The sequence below is a fragment of the Jatropha curcas genome, chromosome 1 (genome assembly GCF_041381405.1).
Source record: "Jatropha curcas cultivar XTBG-Jc1 chromosome 1, XTBG_Jcur_1.0, whole genome shotgun sequence".
Lineage (NCBI taxonomy): Eukaryota > Viridiplantae > Streptophyta > Magnoliopsida > Malpighiales > Euphorbiaceae > Jatropha > Jatropha curcas.
In genome coordinates, this window is record NC_143151.1 from 30,377,207 (window position 1) to 30,401,513 (window position 24,307).

General features: G+C 33.6%; 4 protein-coding genes and 1 long non-coding RNA gene across 8 annotated transcripts; 1 reads left to right on the top strand and 4 right to left on the bottom strand.

The window, feature by feature from the left end:
* Window positions 1-87: 87 nt before the first annotated feature.
* On the bottom strand, window positions 88-2,428 carry LOC105634778 (F-box/kelch-repeat protein At3g06240). 4 transcript variants are annotated; one of them, XM_020679548.3, is made up of 4 exons: window positions 2,281-2,428; window positions 1,769-1,832; window positions 412-1,659; window positions 88-247 (listed from the first exon to the last, which is right to left on the bottom strand). In XM_020679548.3, exon 3 carries the CDS (start codon window positions 1,631-1,633, stop codon window positions 452-454), a length of 1,182 nt encoding a protein of 393 aa, XP_020535207.1. In that variant the 5' UTR covers window positions 1,634-1,659; window positions 1,769-1,832; window positions 2,281-2,428; the 3' UTR covers window positions 88-247; window positions 412-451. The 4 variants fall into 4 exon arrangements, with proteins under 4 accessions (XP_020535207.1, XP_012073079.1, XP_012073081.1 ...); XM_012217689.4 differs by lacking the exon at window positions 88-247 and having other exon boundaries at window positions 265-1,659; XM_012217691.4 differs by lacking the exon at window positions 88-247 and having other exon boundaries at window positions 265-1,662.
* Window positions 2,429-2,777: 349 nt separating this feature from the next.
* Window positions 2,778-9,310, bottom strand: LOC105634779 (S15/NS1, RNA-binding protein). Its single transcript, XM_012217692.4, has 5 exons — window positions 8,118-9,310; window positions 6,741-6,823; window positions 6,336-6,447; window positions 4,647-4,699; window positions 2,778-3,165 (listed from the first exon to the last, which is right to left on the bottom strand). The coding sequence occupies exons 1-5, from the start codon at window positions 9,292-9,294 to the stop codon at window positions 3,022-3,024; spliced, it is 1,569 nt and encodes a 522-aa protein (XP_012073082.2). The 5' UTR covers window positions 9,295-9,310; the 3' UTR covers window positions 2,778-3,021.
* A 1,525-nt stretch (window positions 9,311-10,835) lies between these two features.
* LOC149499351 (uncharacterized) lies at window positions 10,836-13,256 on the bottom strand. Its single transcript, XR_016319681.1, has 3 exons — window positions 12,796-13,256; window positions 11,961-12,026; window positions 10,836-11,064 (listed from the first exon to the last, which is right to left on the bottom strand). It is a non-coding gene; the product is annotated as an uncharacterized LOC149499351 (long non-coding RNA).
* Window positions 13,257-15,000: 1,744 nt separating this feature from the next.
* Window positions 15,001-18,775, top strand: LOC105634780 (uncharacterized). The gene is made up of 5 exons (XM_012217693.4): window positions 15,001-15,455; window positions 17,154-17,204; window positions 17,353-17,415; window positions 17,518-17,586; window positions 18,106-18,775. The coding sequence occupies exons 1-5, from the start codon at window positions 15,144-15,146 to the stop codon at window positions 18,373-18,375; spliced, it is 765 nt and encodes a 254-aa protein (XP_012073083.1). The 5' UTR covers window positions 15,001-15,143; the 3' UTR covers window positions 18,376-18,775.
* Window positions 18,776-20,744: 1,969 nt separating this feature from the next.
* LOC105635041 (Integrase-type DNA-binding superfamily protein) lies at window positions 20,745-21,997 on the bottom strand. The gene has a single exon (XM_012218033.4). It carries the CDS (start codon window positions 21,912-21,914, stop codon window positions 20,970-20,972), a length of 945 nt encoding a protein of 314 aa, XP_012073423.2. The 5' UTR covers window positions 21,915-21,997; the 3' UTR covers window positions 20,745-20,969.
* Between the last annotated feature and the right edge of the window lie 2,310 nt (window positions 21,998-24,307).

Sequence of the window (24,307 nt, forward strand, 5' to 3'; positions counted from 1 at the left end):
CAAGAAATATCAAACAAGGAAATAAGAAGTGATAAATCAATTATACTTTTTTTTGAAAGATTAAAGCCAACCAAGGAAATAGAAATAAGAGAGGGTTGAAGATGAAAATGAAAATTATTTAAAAATAAATAAATCATTTAGATACTAAGGAGAGTAGGACACTCTTCTTCAGCACATCAGCACCTACTGGATCCTTCATTGGCTTGCATCTCATCAATGAAAGCAAGATATATCTGAAAATGAGGTTCTGCAGAAAGGGTAATATTTGTTTACTTTATAACATGGATTTTTTTTTTTTTTTTTCTAATATAACATGGATTTTAGAGGCCAAATAATATTTCAGTATTTTAAAGGGGGCGAACGAGATGTACAGAAAATGAAGATACCAAGGTAAAAGAATTACCATCTCACCTATTTTTCGTCTTTCAACCCCTCGCAAGAGCTCTTGCCATCAACCAAAACTATTGGGTGATATAAGACTCTCCACGAATGCAGCTACCATCAACCCTTCTTGATCACCAGAGAAGGAAACAGCCGTACCCTTACTTCCTAGACTACTATATTTGGCTACACTATTCCAATCTAACAATATTAGAGCTTTAGACTTCTTTGGAATGCGCAATGACATCAAATGTTGAAATGTTAGAATCTGGTAACAAGGTCTAATGTCTGGGATTTCCATCAATATAGTCCAAGACTCCTTCACACCATATTCATTCATTATCCAGATCGTGTAACTTTTTGAAGATACATAAGAATATCCACCTACACAAAGGAAACCTTTGCAAGAACTCAGAAAAATGTTCTTACGAGATACTAGCGCGTCTGGAAGTGGCAACTCCTTGAAGTTCTCCTCAACTAAATCGAAGTAAACTAGAATATTCACTAAACCGCCAGTATCACCATGCCTTAGCATCCAATGTGGAGCTCCATTTGTTAGAGTGATCCCTGGTTTGTTCGAAGAAAACTCATAACGGGTTTCAGTATTTTCCACCGTAGCCCAGGAATTGGTCTTAAGATTATAAACAGCAACTTTGGTTAACCGTGTGTCTCCATCAAAAACTCCCACAACCACTTTAAAATTATCAGAGGAAGAATCATAACCAAGGCCAGCCATAAAATTCATAGGAAAATCGCTAAAGTGATTCAATGGTAACCTCTTCTCCTGCCCAGTTAATGGATTCCACAAGACGAAGCACTTTGGCACATTATCGTGACCTATAAGCAACAACCCGTTACATGAACCAAAGACCCGAGTGTCATGGGTGCTTTTGTAATCTTCTAGCAGTTCAAGAGTATTACGAACCCCTACAGCCTCCACTAAAGCAGTTTCTGAATCTTCTTCTTCTTCAATTCTTCTGTGCATGTATAGAGAAAGACGAGGCAGTTGTTGTTGCAGAATGCTTGATACATGGATGACTCCATATCTACGAGGGCTAGGTCTTACCCTATTAGCTTGAATATTGAAATGTTCAACGGCAAACCCATGACTTGAAATCAAAGAATGCCAGTATCGGTTCACAGCTTTGAATCGTATGAGTGAACTTACAGGTAGTCTTAGTAGTATGTCATACAGTACATCATAAGGAATATCCAACAACAATCCTGCCTTTTTTATCTTGGCCTTCTCCATTCTGCTCAGTTGAGAATTGGCATTTCCTGCTTCACGCCCGAACAAAGATTCATATATCTCCTTATGAACATATTACGAGGTTAAGTGTTGATAACATTAATATGTTCTTGTAATTAACAAACCACAAGAGATTACCTGTGCTTAAGTTGTGAGATTACAAATTGTTTCAGGAGTAAAGCTGTGAAAAAATTAAGCAATCCTGTTCAAGAAATAAATGAAAATTAGAAGCCATAGCCAGGTAGATAAAAGACGATTCAGTGCGACAAATTGAAGTCAACATTCAGCTTTATGTCAACGCATTTTAATCATCTACATCACAATGAAATGAAGCTAGAAAATTGAAGAAAGGAAATGAAATCACAAGACATATAAATCACATTTTAACAGATAAAATTCAAACTAGAGTTTATCATCTATTCATAACAAATTAAAATCCTAAAAATATCATCTTTTTTTTATTTATTTTGTTTGTATATCAACTCATTTTCTTCAAATTCGCGTACTAACAACAAAATATTTCCCCCATTCAATATAACTATCAGATTCTGGAAAAGAACGAAGAAATTTTGTGACATAAAGGAAATTGAATCAAGAAATTAATTGCCACAATAGCCAAAACTATTAAAAAAATAAAAATTTATACTCACCGATTTAGGGCTAGTTGCATCTGCCGATGAGAGTCATAAATGCAACGGGGAAGACGAGAGCCCAACTAAAAGCAAACATCATCTGTGGAACAGGTCAACGAAGACTACTATGTTGGTTAAAATAGAATAGAACTAATGCAAACGGCATCGTTTCTTGGCTTCTAAATTAAATTCTTCCAGCACTTATCTTAAATCACTATTATCCTTGTTTTGAATTGACAAGTCGTCATCGATCTATTTATACATCCCTGTGCATAATAAACATCAGATGGCGCGTATATATTTATATATATATAGAATGTTAAATAATTTTTTATTCATATTTAATGAGTTGGGGGGCATTCCAGTTAAAGAATGCCAACAGAAAGAATATAGATAACCAGCAAATTTTGATCATCAAACTAAACCAAATTTCCAACAATAAAACTGAGATAATAGGCATCTATGTACATCCATTTTCTCCTCTTTTTTCCTTGCGCAGTCGAAAGATACCAACCTTATTTCAATGGAACACTTTAAAATTTCCTATCTTTTTGCAATCGTATAAACCTAAAAATATTCAAAAATCAAATCTTTGAATGAACTTGCTCTGAAAAAGAGGGGAAAATGAACAGACCATCTCTCCCTCCTGAAGAAATTATACAAAATTTTGATAAATTAACTAACTTGATTCAGAAACAGAAACAACAATGAGGTTTGTATCACTGCCTAGCCTAGCCTAGCAAGTCAACAATTTCTAGTCTAGTGCTTGAAATCTGGATTGTCGCGGAGACTGAGTTTAGAGAGAACAAAGCAGTAAGAATCCCAGTCGGTCCTTCGCAGATACTTCAACAGCTTCTTTCTTCTTTGCACCATTTCTTGAAGACCTTTTCGTGAGTGCTTATCCTACAGCATTTGCAACAACAAAAACATAGCCGTATCAGAAGAGAATTTATATTGGACGACATTGAAATCACACATCAGCATTTATTTGTGGTGTCAAAACAACAGCTAGCAGCATTGCAAAGGCAATAGTAACAACCATTCCAGCAGCATTTAGCAAATCTAAAAATTCAGGATCAAATCATGATTAAGATAAAATCAATGCTTCTACACTAGGAAGCACACGTCCATGCATAGCAGTCAGTGACGTCACTTCACCATGCAGGTAAAGCTCATCTGGTCAATAACCTGTCTATTAATTTTTATTATAAGACAGATAACATTACATTATTCAAGACAATACGTCAAGGAAAACACAATAAATTTACAACATGTACTCTGGTAAAATAACTAAATGTATTTATGAACGCCGAAATGTATAACTGGCATCACTTCACCATGCAAGTAAAGGTCACCTAGTTAATAACCTGGATAACATCATGTGATTCAAGACAATATGTCAAGGAAAACACACACAAAACAATATGATAACTTACTATATTTATGAATGACCAAATATATAAATCAATACATGAACTTCATAAGAAAAACCTATTGGTACTCTCCACTTTAATATTGATCTATTAAACCCTTCAACTTGTAGAAATATAGTTATTAAATATTTTAACTTGTGAAATTACCTATTAAATATTTCAATTTAGAGAATTGTACTTATTGAATAATTATTATAAGATAGTTAAAAGATGTGCAAATCATTGTTTAATAATTTGTGTTAACAGATGAATAAAGTATCCAACTCATCAAATACATTGGTAATTGAAAAATGAGCAAATTTGTATTCAAAAGGTACAATTTTACAAATTGAAGTATTCGATAGATACAATTTTATAAATTGAAAGGTCTATTGGATCAACTTAAAAGTTGAGGTTGCCATTAGGCTTTTCTTGTAAAGTTCAAGTGTTAATTTATGTATCAAGCCATTTACAAACCAAGCAAACTATCATATATAACATTCTAGAATCCTGTGGGCTTTGCCACAATCATGAATGAGCTAAGTTGAGGAAGATATTGCGATGATACTTACGAATCAGGAAATGCATGCAAGTAATACAACAAAATTGTCTCATAAGACTGGTAATTCTATGATCCCTTTGTTTAATGATTTTAAATCAGGTTGATCAGGTTATCCATAGAAAGGTGAATCTGTTGCTAATGGAAAATTATTAAAAATTCTCTGGACATATGAATGAGGGCCTCTTAATAATAGTGGAATAACAATATTTTATGCAATAGGCTCTTTGCTCTTGAGATCAAAATATATAAACATCAATGTTTCCATTTGAATTTTCATACAACAGGTAAAATAAACAATAATTTTCCCAATAGGATAAGAAAACTGGAAGTCACCCCCACTATATGTCACTAAGCAGACACTCAAATAAAATAATAATATAAGAAAAAAAATTCTTTAGTTCCAATTTCACCTTTTTGTGCAGAACTGAAGATAGATGCTTGATCTTAGTCGTTAGTTGAGCCACTGCAATGCAATTAGTAAAAGGGCATAAATAATCCATGAGGGAAAATCACTAAAGGGACACAAAGATGCCATGAGTGGCCACTACACATGTATAGACTAACGTTTCCAACCCAAAAGAACCTTTGCTTTTGTTGATATTATTGCCAAATATGAAAATAAACAGAAAGTCAAAAGCTGAGGTGAGATAATTTTTTTCTTGAAAAAAGGTTGATTAAGATATGATATTCGCTACTGAACACTAACATTTTACTTTCCTTTTCCTTTTACATAAATCACAGAGTAACTCTATAATCTTAGTTTTAGATGCATAATGAGTATTCTACCATTAAAAGAGACTACCAAAAAAGTATACACGGAGAGTACCCAAAAGGAGACCGGGAGCAGCGAGAGTCTAATTTATGTTCTTGATACTTCTTTTCTAATGCCAACCCATCGATTCCCCAAAGGATCAGATCATGATCTCTTTTCAAGCTAAAGGCCAAAACGGGAGTTATTCATTATGTCCAAAAAAAAAAAAAACTTTGCAATAAAGATCCAATCCGATCCTTAGTTTAAATTCCATATCCGAAGCAACATGTGCGTCAATGTTATTTAACACCATAGCTAAGGCTTTCGATACTCTAACCTGAGCACTTCTCAGTATCTATGCGGATACAAATTCAAAAAACACTCTGCATAAAACCCTTTCATACACACTCCCATAACTTATTTTTACATAATGATACTCCATTAACCATGTTCATAGAAGTGCTAGGCAATCATTTCAATGTAATATTACCTTATAGAAATATATCATATTTAATTCCATCTAATCTATGCTAAGAATTTGAAATGAATCAAGGAAGTTTCTCCAAATAATCATTCAGTTCCACTGTTGAAAGATTGACACAATAACATTTGCTGCTGAAACACTAGTTGATTCCCAATTCAAATTTAATCCATTACCAAAACCACATCCTTCTGCAAAAGGGGTGCTTTTATCCCATATCCTATCACATTCTTATCTCAAAATTTTTGTGTAGAAGTCACAGGATAGGATTCATATCTGTTCTGTCCTCGTAAAAATAAATCAGTTCACAAACTTATCTCCTCCCTAGAGGCTTTATCTGTGGTTCTAACCACATAGTGCTCTACTTTCCTTTTCTCATCTTTCTTCTGTCAAATATTTTTCTGCTTAACTCCACTGAAAAAAATGTACAAGGCCCAGCCATAATGCAATGCGAGGAGAATCACACCGCAAAAGTTCAGGATTGAGCCGAGTTAATTGCAGTTTACTGCTCCAGTAAAGCAGTTAACTAACTCAACAAAGTTATTGTTGCTGTTCCTTTCCTATGTAATGGGAGTTAAACTTGAACACAACCCTAAAAGATAGCTCCCAAAAAAAGACTTGAACAATAACCCTAAGAAGTGGTCTGAAATCAATTTCCTAAGCAACAATTAGCTTGGGCTTACTAACTTTTGGCCACAGAAAATCAGATTAGACATTCTATTGACATTTTGTCAGAATATCAAATGATATGCACAGCATGCATAAAATTAAAGATTATGCAGGTGCATCTTGCAATGAATAACCAAGTAGCTACCCTTCCCAGCATGGTGCAAATCAAAATGAAACCAAAAAGAAATGGCCCAATACCTTGCACACGCGCAGATCCACAATCTGACTCTGACATTTTAAATTCTTCTCTAACCTTCGCAAGTTCAATTTTCATTTTCTCAGCAGAAGACATGTTATCTGGATGGAAATACTGCATAAACCATATTGAGATAACAAGAAATCAGCAAGTGTTGATATCTGATGGTAAAGAACAAAAACACACTCCAACTAAGAATATGCGATAACTAATAAATTTCCTTTGTCTTTGAATCGGAAGAAGAAAAGCAAATTTAAAATATCAGCTGCCAAAAAAACCCAACAAAAACCTTAAATACAAAATAGAATCATAAAGAACAAAGGCTGAGGTAAAGCACAAACATTATGGACCTTCATGCTACCACACAGAAAGAAAAGTTAATAACAAGGAACAAAACTTGTACTCGCCTTTTCAACTAATGGCTCCTTTGGTGGAAGCGTCATATAACTTGGTGTTGAACTTAACGAAGTACATATATTTAGTGGTTGGCCTGAAAAAATAAACCTAGTAAGGAAATTTCTGCAGGTCATACATATCTTGCCTTAAAGAATGCAAAACCATCAAACCCTGTCAAAGCCAAATCAACCCCAAAAAATAAGTATGCAAAACTGCATCTATCCGCATCAGCATGTAGTATAGCAGAAGATTCACATCACAGCGAGCAACTCTTGACAAAATTTGCATATACAATTCACGAAATTATAAATATATTATAAATATATCTAATGGAGTTTCTTCATCGAGCATTTAGAATTCAGAAAATTCTTCATCACATTTTCATTCCTGAAAATTAGCCACAGTAAGATTCGACACTTGCCAGATACCAGTAGACATGCAGATTATTATTTAAAAAAAAAAAAGAAAGAAAGAAAGAAAGCAGTTCAAGTGTAATATAGTTCTAAATAACTATGTTAAGGAATCAAAATGTCCTCCTGAATGCTGACAGAACTAACTCGAGATATCAAGTAAACTGAAGATTTATTTATCATCTTTCACATGTCATTATGGAAATTCACCAGATTGTTTTAGTGAAATTTGTCTTTTGGGGTCTAGACCCCCCATATGTAACCAGAAAAAAACTAAAAAAAAGGAAATTCAAGCAGTCACCTTTAGAATTTATCACGAAGCAGAAGCAGTATACTCTTTTTCCTTTCAACTGTTCTAACGAAATGAATGGAGGACTATTTTAACAAGTTGCAAGGACTGCACATAAAAAAAATTCAAGTCTCCACCATTCTGCTACAAAAGTAAAAAAATCTTCACTTTTCTTTTCTTTTCCCTGGTATTGTGATAGAGCAGAAGCCTAAAATTACTTTTCTAATAGATAAGGTATCTGTCACAAGAATTTAAACATAAATCAGTCAAAATCGTCTTATGCCTAACCCAAAAATATTGGGAAGACTTTAGCTTTTTTTCTTCTTTATGACTCCAACTCTAATAAGATGCATATTAACCCCATGTCTCTGACTTCATACATCACATCAACAAACGACTCAAACTATACAAAATACTTCGTGCTATTTACACTTCAAAAAATTTTAAGATATGCTCACTGATTTCTCACAAAGCAACAAATTGCCCTTCCTTGTATTCTTCTATTATAAACTATCCAAATAGCATAAAATTCTCTACACAACTCAATAACAGAAAGGTCAATAAACAATTAAAAGTGCCCACCAAAAAACATAACTGCAGCCATGTCCCAAATTTTATTTCTTTTCCTGCATTTCTAATCAAAACAAAATTAAAACCATAAGGTGGTAAAGGCATTTATATATACTCACTTGAACTCTTCCTGGACTTCTCCTCATGAGTTTTGCCAAGCACCAACAAGCTCGCCCGTATATCCCTAAGAAGTACACCACCCATCGTTGACTCGGCCTCCTTCTCCTCAATTTGTCTTAGCTTCCTAAGCCTCTCATTCAGCTCCGCCAATGAAAACGACCCTTTTTCTCCATCCTTCACTTCCGGCCGCAAATTCCTCAACTTATCTCCCAACTCCACATAACTATACATTTTCACGAATTCAGTAGTTCTCAATCTTTCATTCACATTCCCATCCTCCTTTCTAGATAACAGCGACGCCGAATCCTGAGTCCCCCATGTCACACTAGACGTCATCGGTACAGTTTCATTTGTGGGTTTAACATTCCAGTTGCTCCTAAAACCAGGAAACGACGTTGCGTCTTTACCCGTGCTAGCGTTTTTTCCGGAAGCATAGAGCTTTGTCTGTGCCAAACTCTCCTTAATCTTTTCAAATGCGAGTCTCCCAGAGAATTGGGTAGATTCGGTGCTTGCACTGCTTCCATGCGTGTCCTGTGATAAGTTCTGTTGCTTATAGAGGTCAGAAATCCTGATTTGCTGTCGTGGCTGGCCAGAGTAAGAGACTGGTCCAGCATTGTTGGATTCGGTAGGAGGTGGAACAGAGGATTTTGAACGGAACTCGGCCAGATTCTTTTTAATTTCTTCAAAAGAGCCTGAGGTAGAGTGGCTCGCATTGAAGGCTTTCCTTAAAGGAGGCCGATTCGGTTTGTTTTCTTGGTTCTGGTATTGTGGGCTTTGTCGCTGTTGTTTGAGGCTGGCTTTGAGATCGCTAAACTGAGAAGCGAATGGTGATTGGGAGGGCAGAGACTGAGAATCGGTGTCGTTTTGAGGGTTCAATTGATTGCTTGGTGGATTTGTAGAGGAAGAAGAAGTAGAGAAGAGATGGATAAGCGTAGGGTTGGTGAAAGATCTATGTTTGGGTCTGGCAATTGAAAGCGCCATGGAAGGTGACGAAAGTGAACAATGAAGTTTGTGGTGAAAAAGAAGAGAAACTGAACTAGGGTTTGAAAGTGAAGAAGAACAGGGACACAGATGGTGGCCAGGGTTTAGGAGGGATTTGTTGGTTGTGGGTATGGACCAGGTTTTTGGGATTGAACCGGTTTTCGGAACAAAGTTTTGGGGAAAATAGGTTATCATGATGCTGATGAATTTGCAATTTTATTTTTAATCACGGCAATTGGATATTTATAACTTGTAAAAATTATAATTGTCCCCATTGTTTTCAGTCCATAGAACACTCTTTCCGTCAATTTTTTACACTCTCAAAAGTTAACTAAATCTTTTATATATATATATATATATATATCTTTAATAAAGTGTTTGGCTTAAATTGATAATTTAATTGACAAATATGTAATTAATAACACAAATTTGTATTTATTGGTTATAATATTATTGATTTATTCGACTTTCGTTTTACTTATTTAACTGTTATGAGTCTATTTTATACATATTATATGTTCGAATCTATTCTATGCTATGTTAAAATTTTGTAAATTTTATTTAATTCAAGCTATTTTTAAATAGACTTTATGAGTCTATTTTAATTGCAATGTTATAGCAATATCTTTGTATAATAATATTTCTGAATTAAAAAAAAGATCCCTTATAAATTTTTTAAAGTAAATTAGATCTATAAGACAAGATAACAGATAACATAACAAGTAAAAATTATCAACCACATTAATAAATTATTCTATACATTATATTGCAGTAAATAAAGTACTGTAATAATGATAATAATAATATTAATAATGATAGCAATAATAATATTATTAATTTTTTTGAAAGGAATATTATTATTATTATTATTATTATTATTATTATGTCATGGCACATTAGCTAGTACTCCCTCCTTTTCATTTTAATAATAATAAATGAGTATTTTAGTTTATTTCATTTAAAGTGCTCATTTAAAATTTTAAGAATATGCTAATAAATTTTTTTAAAATTTTACCGTATTTATTGGGTGTAATTTATTTTTATGTTTACATACATTTTTCTCTTTTTTATCATTACTTTAATTATAATTTTAAATTAAAATTTTTACTACACACATAGCTAAAAGTTTATCGGGCATGAAAATAAAAATGAAATGGAAATACTACTCTAACGGTGGTGCTTTCATATGAGATAAAATTTTGTAGGTCTCAATTTTGGGTTTCAAAGATCTTTTCTAAATATAGCAAGAGCATTACATTAATCAAACAATTTCCATATTTTAAAAGCATACAACTCACTCTCAAACATAAAAGAAACCTATCATACTTGATCAATCATCAGGTTTGAAAATTTTCTTTCTAGCTCACTAAAATTGGACAACTCTGCATCTCATAATCAATTTTTACTCAGAGCAATATTAATTACAAAGATTCAATATTTATTAACATAGAGTGATTGAATAATCAAGATAGAAGTATATCATCAAGATAAAAGTGTGTGAGTGTCACGACCCGACTCAGTGGGCCGGACCGGCACTAAGGCCCAGATAAGCTTAAGGCCCCCGAGGCCCGTAGTAAGCCTAAACTACTCTACTTAAACATGCCACACCATTTAACAGGAACAGTAAGCCCATACAGCTAGGATATAAATATAAATATTGTACAATCCGGCCCAATTTTAGATATCTTAATTAAAGATTAGTTTGGGCCTAATCATGATAAGTCATATTCATAATATGGTTATATTAATCCACCTGCATCTAATATATAACAAGTCTGTTTACACAATAACGCATACGACAGAGCCCGATTGAAATACACGACCCTATAACTGCGGAGTTCAATAATATTCTGATAATAGAATAATTAGCACATCCAAATTTAAATAACAAAAATATAAAATTTACATTTATAACTCTGCGGAGAAGATTTCAGAGCTTCAGTCGAATCAGCTGCTTCCTAGTACCTGGGAGGTTTGGAGAAAAGGGGGGTGAGTTTTGCAACTCAGTGAATAATAATAAATAATACACACCACATACAGTCAAGCAAAATGCACCCTAGTATACTGAATGAACACACAACAGTCAATCATATGACATTACATCAGCACCCACAAACAATATCACCTTCAAATAATCACATCACGTGGAAATTAGTCAGTGGAGTCACCGAACCCCCGATGAGCCATCCTCCCACATGGCTCATCCTCTCACATGTGCACCAGGGAGCCGATCCCCCATACTGACCGACCGGTCTAATCCTCACTTGACCAGCCCTCTCATTGTTTTTACATTCTCTCTTTTCTTTTTTTTTTTTTCATACCAACAGGAGGCAACCCGGTGGTCTCCATCCAATCTAGATCATCAAGCGCTCACAACAGGAGGCCACCCTGCGGGCTGCAATCAAATCTAGATTTTCAGGTGCGCAACAACAAGCGGCCATCCTGTGGTTTCAGAACAAACAGAATTATCAGGTGCACACGGGGGCGCCGATCTCCCATTTACCCGGCTAACAGAAACAGAATTAGGATCCATATAACAGAATCAGAATATAATAGAAATCAGAATCAGGATCCGTATAACAGAAACAGTCTCACAAACCCATGGTGACCCACTTCATCCTAATTCCACACAAACAAGGCACAGTATATGCACAGCACAAGTAATCAAACAATTCTTTCAACGTATTACACCAATTTCATCCAAATGCACAATTATATATAAGTATAATTATAATGATCGTAACTTAATATATATGATAAAATACTTGTAATATATTGTAAATATGTAAATAAAAACATAATGTTTATGAATAAATGTTATACATATGCAGTGTTAATATGCATTATTTATTATTACTCACAGTGATGGAGAGCGAAGTTCTAGCTTTGATTCTGTCCTGGAGGAGCACTAGATGGACCCGGGCTATCTAAGCAAAGTAAGAATGACACAAAAAGAAATAATTCTATCAGACAAAATATCTCCTTACCCTTCTAAGAATTTTATTTTATATTCTAAATTTTTCTACGTAATTTAATCTCGATATCTAATTTCTTATCTGTACTAAAATTTTATCTTTCTATCTAACTCTATTTTATTTGTTTTCGTTTGAATTATATTTTATTTCTTATTTTATTTTCTATTAAAATTTATTTTATTTTCTACCGAAATTTCGGCAATATCTCCCCTAAAAATTGGACTATCCACCTGTTAAAATATCAACAATATATCTAATATTTCCAAACCACACAGCCCGTCCATCGGGCAATCAATCAATCAAATTTCCCATCCTCCATCAAACTCAACATCACCACACAATAACATTATGTTTAAACTATCTTAATTAAATCAACACTAAAATTTCAAAGCTATTAACTATCCACATTTACCAAATTAAATTAATTACATTAATCCACTACAAAGTAATAAGTTTAATTTAATTAACTAACATTACTAACATTAACTTAACTAAACTTAACTAACTCATTAATTACAATTAATAAAAATTAATTTCATTAACTAACATTACTAAATTAATTAACTACAAATAATAAAATTAATTTAATTAACTAATATTACTAACATTAACTAGATTAACTAAAATTGTTAAAATTAAACTAACTAAAATAACTAACTTTAATTAACTATCATGAATAAAATTAAATCGATTAACTAAAATGTATTTAAATTAATTATACCCCAAATATAGTTGTTGTCGAATTGCTAGAATGGGAGTTGCCGGGTTGAAGGGCAGCAACTGCTTGTGGCCGGATCTAACTAGCAGTGGCGGAGAGAGGCGGAGAGAGGCGAAGAGAGGCGGCTGGCAGCGAGACTTGCAGCTGGAGCTGCTGCTGTGGGCGCGCCAGACCTGACAGAGGGCCTGACTGTGCGATCTGTGGCGCTGCGTGAGCTAGGACAAGGCGGAACGAGCGACAGAGCTGCTCCAGTGACGAGCGGCAGTGAGAACGGCAGTGGCGCTCGACTGGAGCTGCTGGAGCTGCTGGACAGTGGTGCGAATGCAGGTGCAGGGAAGAAGAAAGGGGAAAGAAAGAAAGAAAGAAAGAAAGAAAAGGAAAAGAAGAAGAAGAAGAAGAAGAAGAAGAAGAAGAAGAAAGAAAAGGAAAAGAAGGTGGCGGAGATGGTGTCGCCGGAGATCGGGAAGCGCAGAAAAAAAATGGGGAAGGAGAGTGAGGTGCGCTAGAAATAGAAAGAAAAGAAAATTCTAGATGGTTTGGGTCGATTCGGTTCGGTTCGGCCCAAATCTTCGATTTTTAATTGGTTTACGGCTTTTTCAACCGATTTTCGACTCGGTTTCTCGCGGTGCTCGCAGTAAAATATTATTATAAATTTTCAGGCTGTCGGTTCATTAAATTTAATTGAAAAATCTTTGAAAATATAAATTCAGATTGTTTCAGTGAGTCTGCAAAGTCAAGCAACATCATAAAGAGAAAGAGATGAGGAAAAAATCAACACAAAAAATTATAGTAGTTCATACTTCTTAAAAAATCACCTCGAGTATTAAACTATTTTCAAAGGCAAAAATAAAGTTAAGTGCAATGTAAATAGCCTTAACAACTATAACTAACTATATCCCACGAGTTTTTCAATTAACTTGTAAACGTCTCTTCTATTTTTTGTAGTTATTCTAAATTTACAAAACCTATAATAGATATAATGATGATATACCAAATTAAGCCAAGAAAATAGATTTTTATAAATAAAATATATTAGTTTTGAAAATCTCTTATAAAGATTAATTATAACATCCTCTTAGAATTTATACAATAAAAATATGAAGAATAGGAATATCAAGATGAAAGAGTTTGTAAGATGGAATCAAGTCAACGTTAAACATGAGAGAGGAGAAATAAAAAAATTGGCCACATAAATTTTGGAGAGAGGGAAAGGTTTTTGGGCTAAAAGGACTAGATTAGGCAAATTCTTTGAAAGCCCAAGATAGATTTCAAATCAAATAATATTTCCCTCAAAAATTTTTTTAGATCACAATTTTGGATAACTTAATTTGAAATGCAATTTGTGAAATAAAATTTTCCCTTTTCAAACATTACTTTAACCAAATAAAATTTTTTAATCATAGTATTTGAAAAATTAAAAGAAAATATTTTTATATAGTCTTAATATCGCGTGACTCTTTTTTTTCTAGTTAACAATATACTAATTAATCCTAAAATATCTAAAGACACTAATCAAATAAACTTCAATTTTTCAAAAATGTCTTTAAGTCTTGATTTTCCTCGGGGTTAATTGAATCTCCATTTAATGAATGTCTCTATTTAAATTCAGATAAAAGACTCTTTTGCACAATTTATATAATAAATTATTTAATTTAATATTTTTATTAATCATCAAAATAGAGTATTGTAACGATCTTGAGCTAATAAATTAATATTGAATTTATAGTAAAATTAAATAAAAATTTTTAATTTTAAAACGACTAATTTAGATATTTTATTATATTATTATTTTAAAAAATAAATGTGTTTCGGTATTTTTTTTATTTCTTGTAAAAATATAAAATGTTAATGTTAAAACGGAACACTGCTTGTGTCTCTCTGTCTAACCCATAACCCATTAACCTTTTTTGGCGCGTGTATGTCAATTGATCAAGTCCTAACTAATCCAAAGCTCAGAAAAAAAGAAAAAGGAGGAACCGTATACGAAGCAGTACTATTTACTACTTTATTTTCCAAGAAAGAAAAGAAACCAATCACCCTTAAATAAAAACAAACGCCAAAATTAGCCACTGCCACGTGGTCACTCCAGTGGGCCCATCCATACCCACATTCAATTAAATTTAAAATAATAATAATAATAAAACATAAAAAACCAATCCACAAAAGCAGAAAATGGAAAGAAAAAAGGGTTATTGTCAACAACTATGGGAAGCTGGAAGCATCTCTCACGCACCACGCCCACACATATATAGCCATCCTTCTCCTTACTTAAAGAATTTTCATTTCTCTCTCTTGCACTCACTTTTTCTCTCTTCTTCTTTTTCTCTGTCTAAAATAAAACACAGGCAGATATGAGTGAAGACGATTGGGTTACAGTGGCCATGACCGATGACACTCTCGTCGTTCAGTTGCTTTTGAAACTTCATCAAGCGGAATCACCACCGCCTCTACCCAATAAGATTTCTGCTCCGGCTTTGCGCCTTGAATGGACGGTGCGTCAACGGCGGTCTAAGCAACTACCACGAAAGAAAGCTGACGCTACTCGTGCTAGCCCTACCACTCCGCTTTCGTGGAGCGGTGGCACTTCCGTTAGTGGTTGTGCCGCCGACGGGTTTGAGGAGTCCAGTCTTCTTGTAAAGCCGATTGACAGCGCGAGATCTAAGGTTTGATTCCTTTTTTATGTTTCTTTTGAGTTTTCGGTGGTTGTGGGTTTGAATCGGCCACTCAGTTTGTTTTTTGGTGTCGTTTTATGGACTGACTAGACTGCCCTCCGATAAGCTTTATATTTACTTCTACACTATAACATCCGTGGAGTTATGTTTTCTAATTTTTATTTTTTCTTACTGATTATTTGCTCCTTGGTGCATGGGATATCTCGTGAATCTAGATGGCTGAATCTGCCATTCCACAACCGGATCGGATATTCTGGTCATCGGACTAGCCGCTGTTTCATGTTTTTTTTTTTTTTTAAATTTCCATTTTCCAAATTCTTTTGACTGAAATGCCCTTCCCTTTTCAGCTCACGACTTTTTTTTTCAAGTTTCTATCTTAAAATTTTCTCATATAGTAGTAAAAGTTCTGCTTTTGTTCAACGATGGGGTTGTTGTCGTTCTTTTTTAAGTATTCAAAAGACCACAATGCCCTTATCCAGAGTGGTGTTATCGTCCAATAGATCGGTTCCAGAATCCAAATTTTTTGTCGGGTCAATACATGATCGCCTACGTTTCTTCGGAAACGACGATTCTGTCCTTACGCAGGGTCAAACTCCTAGTGTCCGAATTTAGAGTTTCCCTATTTGTTTTTAGATTATAATAACTGGAAGGGTACTTTTGTCAAGGCAGTTTTATTTTTCTTTTTAAGAAAAAAAAATCAGCTGTTTTAACCGGTGGCGTGTCTTAGTGGCAAAATAGGTCTGCGTGTAGTTTGGTGTAGTGTTGTTAGTGGTTATGCACTTTATTGGGCAAATGATTTGGTGTGGTCGCCGCAGTTCTCCACTTACTGCGGGCGCACTAAAAAATTGTCTTTTCTCACGTGACAGCTCGATCGCAACCCTTGCTTTTCTTCTGTATCTCTGAGAAATTGTGTTTCCAGTTGATTGGGGCTTTGATTTTTCAGAATTAATTAGACAGGCTGTCACTGTAGCTCTTTTAGGTTTTATCGCGGGCCGTAAAAGGTAGAATTTTTTTTGGTCAAATAAATGTTGGTTCTACACATGGGATTGAAATCAGGGAACTAAAAAAGATTGCTTTGGTTAAAGATAGAAGTTTAGAAAAAGTGGGAATTTATTGGTGCGAATTCGTTTGGCAGCGAAGGGAGTCTTTTTGGTGTGGTGACCACATTATTACCAAAATTTATGGTAATTAGCTGACTTGTTTGCTTTTGGGTATTTTACCAAACTCAGAAGCATGTTCTAACTAACATAATTTTTCTTTTTGCATTTTTATGCCCAAATTAATTGACCGAGGCTTTTTAAGATTGGGAAGGAGAGGGGTTCATAGTTTGTATTACGGTCAAGTTTTTCAAGATTTGAATCACGTGTGAAGCAGACACGGTCACGTGAGCCTTTGTTGTCGGCGAACTGCCAAAAGATATTGGTGGACTCGGTCGGCGTGGCGTGGACTGGACCGGGTTTCACTTTTTCAAACTTGGAAGTTCTCATCCTACAATGGTTTCCAGGAAATTTCCTAAGAAATTGTTTTTGGATTTCGGTTTCTTTTTCTTTTTTATGATCCCATTGCTCTCCGATGTATTAAAATGTATGTATATGCATACGTATCTTTATGTGTATGTGTAATATATATATATATATATATATATATATATATGAATATTAATCTCTCGTTCACTTTCGGTGTGTGCAGGTTGCTGCTGCTAATGAAACACCGACAACTAAGCGATCGAGAAAGAAAAAGGTATTACTGAATTTGCTTACTTTTGCTTAGCTAATTGTTCAATACATAAATAATACTTTAATTATAGAAATATACTTTAATTATAATGTACATGTCAACTAAAAAAATGAAGAATAACTGAAAGTTTACGTCTTTTGGCTGGTTTCAGACATTACCGGAGCTTAAAGAGGAGGAAAGTTTATTGTTAAAGGAAAGGAGAAATTTGAAAAATGTATGTTTTCTAATTCTTTCTAATTTTCTCGCATATCTTAACTTTATCCTTTTTGCTCTTTTAAGTACTCAATATTAATGTTATGATTCATTCTTTGAGCAGCAATTGGCAAACTTGCGGCTTACTGTAGAGAAACAGAGGACTGCAAATGAAAAATTGAAGAGATTAAAGGTATATCTGTTACTTCTGAGTACTGTCTTTGTAATAACTGAGCCCTATGATTTTAGTGGGCCATTCCTAAATTTCTATATTTTTACACACATCAATTGTGTTGGTTTTACATTGCTGTTACACTTGACCTCATTTTTGTGTTTGGGAATCCTATTTAATCTTGAAATCTGCTGTATTTAATGTTCATATTAGATCCGGCACTCAAATCTGAGTTTATCTTCAAAAAGTTGGCTTGCATTTCCATTATCCTTTTATTCTAACAAATTAATTTCCATATAGAACGAGATTAATTGATAAAATACTTTACAGAGTTTCTTTTTGTGCATACATCAATGATGGACTCAGAAACTAAATTGTAAGGGGCAAGCAAGAAATTTTCAATTTTTTTTTTTTTTAAATTTTATATATGACTTCCTATGATATTATCTGATAGAAAAACAATACTTATTACTTCTACTTAAATTTTATATACTGTTACCATTGAAATAGCTTTATGGTGATTGTTTTTCTTCTTTGCAGCTAGATTTGTTATCCAAGCAACCACCTCAAACAGATACATCAGTTGTTAAAACAGAAAAAGTTAATTCAAACCAACCAGAGCAAATAAAAGTAGAAACATATTCAATTAAGCCAATAATTGCTGCATGCACCAAACATGAGCCATCTTCACCAGATGCTTCTTTCCAGAAACAAGAGGGTGGAGGTAGGGAGTTTTCCTTTATGCTACCTGACCTAAATCTACCTGTTGAAGATAACTCAAGCTCCCATGTCTTACGTGGAATTAGCTGAGAAGAATCAGCTGTACACTGGTAATCTTTTTCTTAAATCAATAGCAGCATTTGTGCTGAATGATGCATAGCTCGGCTGTCCCAAGTCCTAACAGTGTCACAAATTGGAGTGTAAGTACTAAACCAATTTACCTTCACCGCATCTTTAAATGGATGCGGAACTTTGTTTTTTATACTGGAGGTAGTGAGGGTAGTGTAGAGATCCTAATCGCTAGTTAAAGTTTTAGATTCTTTAATTGAACTGATTTCTACATTCTTCCAAATTCTTTGGGGTTTGACCCTCATTCCTTCTGCTTTAGCTTTATAATATTTTAGGAAAGTATTAACAGATAAGCTGTAATTATTCTATCGATAATTTGTACTGATTCAATTTTAATGAGATGTTGTATTACTTGTTTTTATTTGCATTTGCCCATAATTTTGATTGTTATGAAGCTGGCATTTTTTTCTTTTTCATTTTTATAGCTTGCAGGTATATTTGATTGTTGAAGTTTGAATTAGGCTGTGGATTAAATTCCATGATTCTTTCTAATGCTGAATAGTTAAAATGACCTATAAATAACTAGTAAAGCCGGAGAGTTTTAGATGCTTAGTTAAGATTGAGATAAAGCTAAAGTTGAAAGTGCCAGGGAGAGGCAACTCATGATGTATATTAATTATGAGTGCCTTTGTCTGCTTGGAACTGAATACTTCACCATCGGAAGGACATGTGCGGTGATGGTTTTATGGCGGAGCGAGCTTTGCACATGCCGTATATTTAATTCACTTAGATGTTGAGAGGCAAGCAATGTTGTAATTAAGGGAAGGTGCAGATTTGATGTCGTTCTATCAAGCTGTGGTGTGCATTGATTAAGCTTTAAGCTCTGTAATGGAATAAAATATGGCAGGCTGAGGCTGATGCCGCAAGTGTTCTAAATCAAAATGCAAATGGATGTACCAGTTCTACAAACAGCAAGGACAAACGGTGTAGCTTCTCAAAAAAAACGAAAAGAGGAAACAAAAATCGACGATAAAAATTTCGGGGTCTAGATTGAAGGATTGATAAGGGAGTGCATTAATTACATGATGGATAATACTGCATAGCAAAATTGTTAAAAGGTATTGGAATGTAATTATAAAAAAAAGGTAATTTGTTATATTTAGTAAGTGATATTTCTATATAGTTATTTTAATTTGGTCCCTGTATGCCAGTTTACCATTTTATAGGTTATTGGAGTGTTGGCTCGGTTGATAAGATTCGTTCAGTGCTCCCATTAGGTTGAGAGTTTTGAGTCCTTCGACCGGGGGCAGACCTTCTCAAGGGCTACGAGGGGCCATCGCTTCCCCATGTTTTTTTCTTTTTAACTTTCATCCTTCAAAAATTATATATAGGCCCCTAAACTTTTTTTTTTCAACTTTCATTCTTTAGAAGTAACATATATAACCAACTAGCTATAATAGTACCTAAAAATATAATTATGAGTTAATCCCTAAAATTGAATGCATTTAGTAAAAAGGAAGAAATAAATTTTTGTTTGAAGCAAGATAGGAGTTTATTACGCAATTATATCAAAATGTATTAAATCATCTAAGTAAAGAAGTTTCATAAATCCATTCATTTTGCCTATAACAAAAAAAAAAAAAAAAAAAAGATTTTGACATTTAAGATAATACTAATTTTTTTTTTTTTTTTTTGTATAAAAATGCAAATAAATGAGAAGTGGTAGCTATCAATCATTCCAAAGGAAAAACAGGGTGGGCAAATCTCCATTACTGTCACTGACGCAACTGTACAATAAGAGCGATTGATTTTCGAACGTCAACTGAAGAGATCAACAGAGAAGAAGGAAGAAAGATGAGATTTTTCTCTCTCTTTCCATCATCATTACTCATATCTCTACAGTTCTATCTCATCTCTCTCTACGGCCGCGGGTTTCGTGGGCGAAACTAATGATGATTCTTTATTGACTCTTTTCTTTGTAGTCCCCTAAAGGCAAGTGTTAGCTCATATGTTACCAACAATTTAAGTACGTAATAGATTGCAGATACTAGTACAATATAGGTTTGCTTTTTAATTTCAAGCTTTTTGTTTTCTAATCATTTCTTATTTTTTGTCTTGCTCCATGGCTTTGCCCCTTCATTAGGACTGAGCAGAAAATATTATATTTTGGGTTTTATCCTTCTCTAAAATCAACAATTTTACAGTCTTAGTCCATTAAATATTACTTATAATTTCATAAAAAAAATTTTAATTCTACAATCATAAGCTGAAGTGTTGAAAATTTGGAATTCTTAAACACAGTTAACTGGAAGCAAACACAGATCAAAGGAAGAAAAAGTGAGTTTTAAGGATTAATATGTTATAACTATATAACTATATAGTAAATACCATCACATTTCTTATGTTCTTACACATTTCAGGTTCTTAACAACACTGGATAAGCTTGCCTAACTTGATTTTATATATATAGCTGAATTTTCGAGAACTACTTGCATTTCTACTTCCCCATTACATACATTCATATTTGCTAACCTAATTTTACCCAAAAACAAAAAGAGAAAACAAGAAAGGTTCCTTATGTAATATAGAAAAAAAGCTGCTAACAACCAAGAACCCTAAATAACCATATAAGGAGCATCTCTCTTGTTTCCATTTTCACCAAATCCCATCCCCAGCTTCAGGTCAAGCTCCAACTTAGCATTATTATTGTTACTTACTGTACTGTTCGTCTTCCCTTCAAAAACACTATTGGTGTTAATGATATCACTAAACAAATGAGCAACAGAAGTAACAACTGCGCACTTTTTACCACCATTTCCTTTGTTACTATTTCTCTTTCTAACTTCCGTAGATGAACCTGAGGAAGTTGGAGACGAAATCGGCAGCACAGAAGGGATTTCAAAATTTGTTCTTGCTTTTGCACCTCTGAGTCTCCTCGCCGCCGCGTCATATGCACGCGCCGCTTCTTCTGCTGTGTCGAATGTGCCCAGCCAGTGGCGGCAGCGCCCTATTCGGTCACGTATCTCTGCTGACCATCTTCCCCACGGCCTCTTTCTCACTCCTCTATAGCTCCTTTGCATGGGCATTCCAGTAACTTTCCGGTGACCATCATCCTCGTGGTTCGTTGTCTTTGAGCCGGTCCGTTGTGAAATTGATGTTTCGAGGTTCTTACCATTGGCGGAGGTATTGGTTCCAAAAAGGATGTGCTGGCCAACAACAGCAGCGATTCCATCAAGAACGGGCAGCGATTGAGTTTGGGTATCGGGTTCTTTCTTGCTAGGAACAAAGGAATCTGAAACCGAGACATCGACCGATACAGGACAGCAGTTATGTTGGTTAAGGTAGTTATTATGAGCTAAAATGGAAGAGATGGGGTAATGGGGAGCAAACAGAGGCTTATAAAAAGACGACGTTTCAGTCAAGAAATGAACCTTTTCGGATAACTGATAAGTTTCAGGGTTGGAAAAGAACGGAACGGGGAGCAAGTTTTGGTTGTTCATGGCGTTTTGCTGTCGTACTTGGGAAAGATTCATGTGCTGTCGATGGAGCCGAGGAAACATGGACCGATTTATATACAGAAGATAAAAATATTAATTAATTAAGTTAATAATAATTTGTAAAGAAATGATTTAATTGAGAAATTAGATACCCGCCAAAAAAGAAAAAAAAAAAAAGAAATTAGATAGATATTCCTGTCAAATAGGAAGAGACGGTAACCCCGTCATATTAACATTGCTCTGCAGTGGCCAGGAGGGATATCCTCTTCTAAATGTCAGAACTGCCCTTTGTACAGCTACTCGGATTCCTTGGCTATTTTAAATAGGGTTGCAAATGAATTGACTCGAATTGATATCTGTTGAGTTAAATTGGATTCTTTAAAGGTATAATCGAATTTTTTTGAGAGTCTCAGCGGTTTGATTTATCTGTGCCTCCAGCCTGTAATAAGAAAGGAAAGGACATATACGTCATTAGAAAAAAATCCATGGGCAATGCAGAACCTGGTGATTTGATGGGTATTAAGGGAAAGAAAAAGGGTTGTATAATATCGAGGGAGTAGAGTTAGAGTATAGTGTTTTTTTTTTTATTAATAGCCGTTGGATTACGTGAAGTCCCTTATTTAAACCAAGAGAGCGTCACGATGTCGTCAAGGGACAAGATTGTTTGACTACATTGTGTTTAGCTTTCGGTAAATAGGTTACAAATCTTACTAATTTTATTTTAAATCAGATAATTATCATTCTGGGTTGCTTGTTTAATACGGAGAAAAAAATTTGGTGTTGCGAAGGTACACCGTAGTAACCGTGCAGAGCATCTCAAAAACCAATATGTAAGAGTGTAGATCGTGTTAGAGTGTGAATCATTAGCGTAGAGTAAGATAGAAATGTCTTTGATCAAATCAATCACACGTAGATGGCCATGGGCCCACATGATGATTTTTTTTTTTAAAAAACTATGTTTCCTGTATTTTAATTCAAAATAGGGGACAAAATCTGTGAAAAAATGTTGATTAGACTGTAATCTTTTGGGTGTAAAAGAAAATCGACGGTTCAAAAGATTTGCTTGTCAATGTGTTCACTTCGATCAGGTCTCGGCTTAGCAAATGATGGGTTAATGCTATATTTTTATTTTATATTAATAAATAAATAATTTATTACGAAAAAATAAATTAATTCGAACCAGCGCTTTCTCTTATAGGTTTAATTAATTCGAACGAGCGAGATTGGACTTAGTTGAATAAGTCGGGTTTATTTCAAGTTTTTTTTTTCTTTTTTTAGATAGATATTTTATTTTTATTTAATTGTCATTTTAATTTGTGTTACTGAAATAGTATCTTTGTTTCACTATGTAATTTTTCATAGATGAGAAGGAAGAAATAAATTTTTGAGTGAGGAATTCATTCCTAAACAACATTATTTTTAGCAAATGAACTCCTAACAAGATCAAATGAAATAGTTAATTGTATTCTATAAATTCCCTTTAACTTATGTTTTTGAAAATTATTTAAATGTAAATTGATTTAGTTATATTTAATTTAATGTTATAGGATTAAATTTGTAAAGTAAAATAAATCTTTTTTATATATATTTTAATATAAAATATATTTTCAAAAAAAACATAAAATATAAAAATTTAGTTAAATTTTATAAAATGTTATGAAATCGATCTATATTAAACATGAATTAATCACCGAAGCTGGGAAAATCAGCTATTGAGGGGCTGTAATTATTATTTAATAATTTTTTGAGGGGATTTATTGTTATTATTATTATTATTATTATTTTATCTGGATTTTGTCGAAAATTTTGGGGTATGTTATTGTTAAGTTAGGTCTGAACTGAGCAGCTTATATTGGTTTGTGTATGTATGGGAATTGGGACATCTTTTAGGAAGAAACAATAGTCTGTTTTGTGAATTGGTATTCATGAAGTCATGTTTTTATGTATTGAGTTTTTAAAATTTTTACAGATTGTTTATATCTGGGACTTGTAATAATATATAAAATTTTCATTTATTATTCATAAATTTTATTTTACCATATATGATTAACTATAATGCCTACTCTGAGTTTAATTTTTAAGGATCAAGATCATGTCCTTTCTGATTCATTATTCATTTTATAATTTCTGATTTGGTTTAAGGCAATTGGTTTTTTTTTTTTTTTTTTTTGTTCCCTTCAATCTTATTGTATTTCATGGTAATAAGTGAATTTTTCCTATTTATTTTTTATTTTATGATTTTTTAAAACTTTGAAATAGACAATTTATTATTGACAAAAAAAAAAAAAAAAAAACAATCAGTAATGTTGAAATTGTTTATGGAGTTTTTGATGCTGCAAGGTTAAGCTAAATTTATATATATATATATATATATTGCATTACATATTAAATTAATAATAACGAGGTTAATGTTTAAAAAATTTAAACTTTCAAAATGCATGCAAAACAAGGAAATT

Bases quoted from the DNA above. Each gene is read 5' to 3' on its own strand.
- LOC105634778 (XM_020679548.3), bottom strand. From the start codon at position 1,633: ATGGAGAAGGCCAAGATAAAAAAGGCAGGATTGTTGTTGGATATTCCT.
- LOC105635041 (XM_012218033.4), bottom strand. From the start codon at position 21,914: ATGTTTCCTCGGCTCCATCGACAGCACATGAATCTTTCCCAAGTACGA.
- LOC105634780 (XM_012217693.4), top strand. From the start codon at position 15,144: ATGAGTGAAGACGATTGGGTTACAGTGGCCATGACCGATGACACTCTC. The intron at 17,205-17,352 runs GTATTACTGAAT...GGCTGGTTTCAG, and splicing joins AGCGATCGAGAAAGAAAAAG to ACATTACCGGAGCTTAAAGA. The intron at 17,416-17,517 runs GTATGTTTTCTA...TTCTTTGAGCAG, and splicing joins AAAGGAGAAATTTGAAAAAT to CAATTGGCAAACTTGCGGCT.
- LOC105634779 (XM_012217692.4), bottom strand. From the start codon at position 9,294: ATGATAACCTATTTTCCCCAAAACTTTGTTCCGAAAACCGGTTCAATC. The intron at 6,448-6,740 runs GCGAGTACAAGT...TGGTTTATGCAG, and splicing joins AGGAGCCATTAGTTGAAAAG to TATTTCCATCCAGATAACAT. The intron at 4,700-6,335 runs GTATTGGGCCAT...ATTGCATTGCAG, and splicing joins TGGATCTGCGCGTGTGCAAG to TGGCTCAACTAACGACTAAG.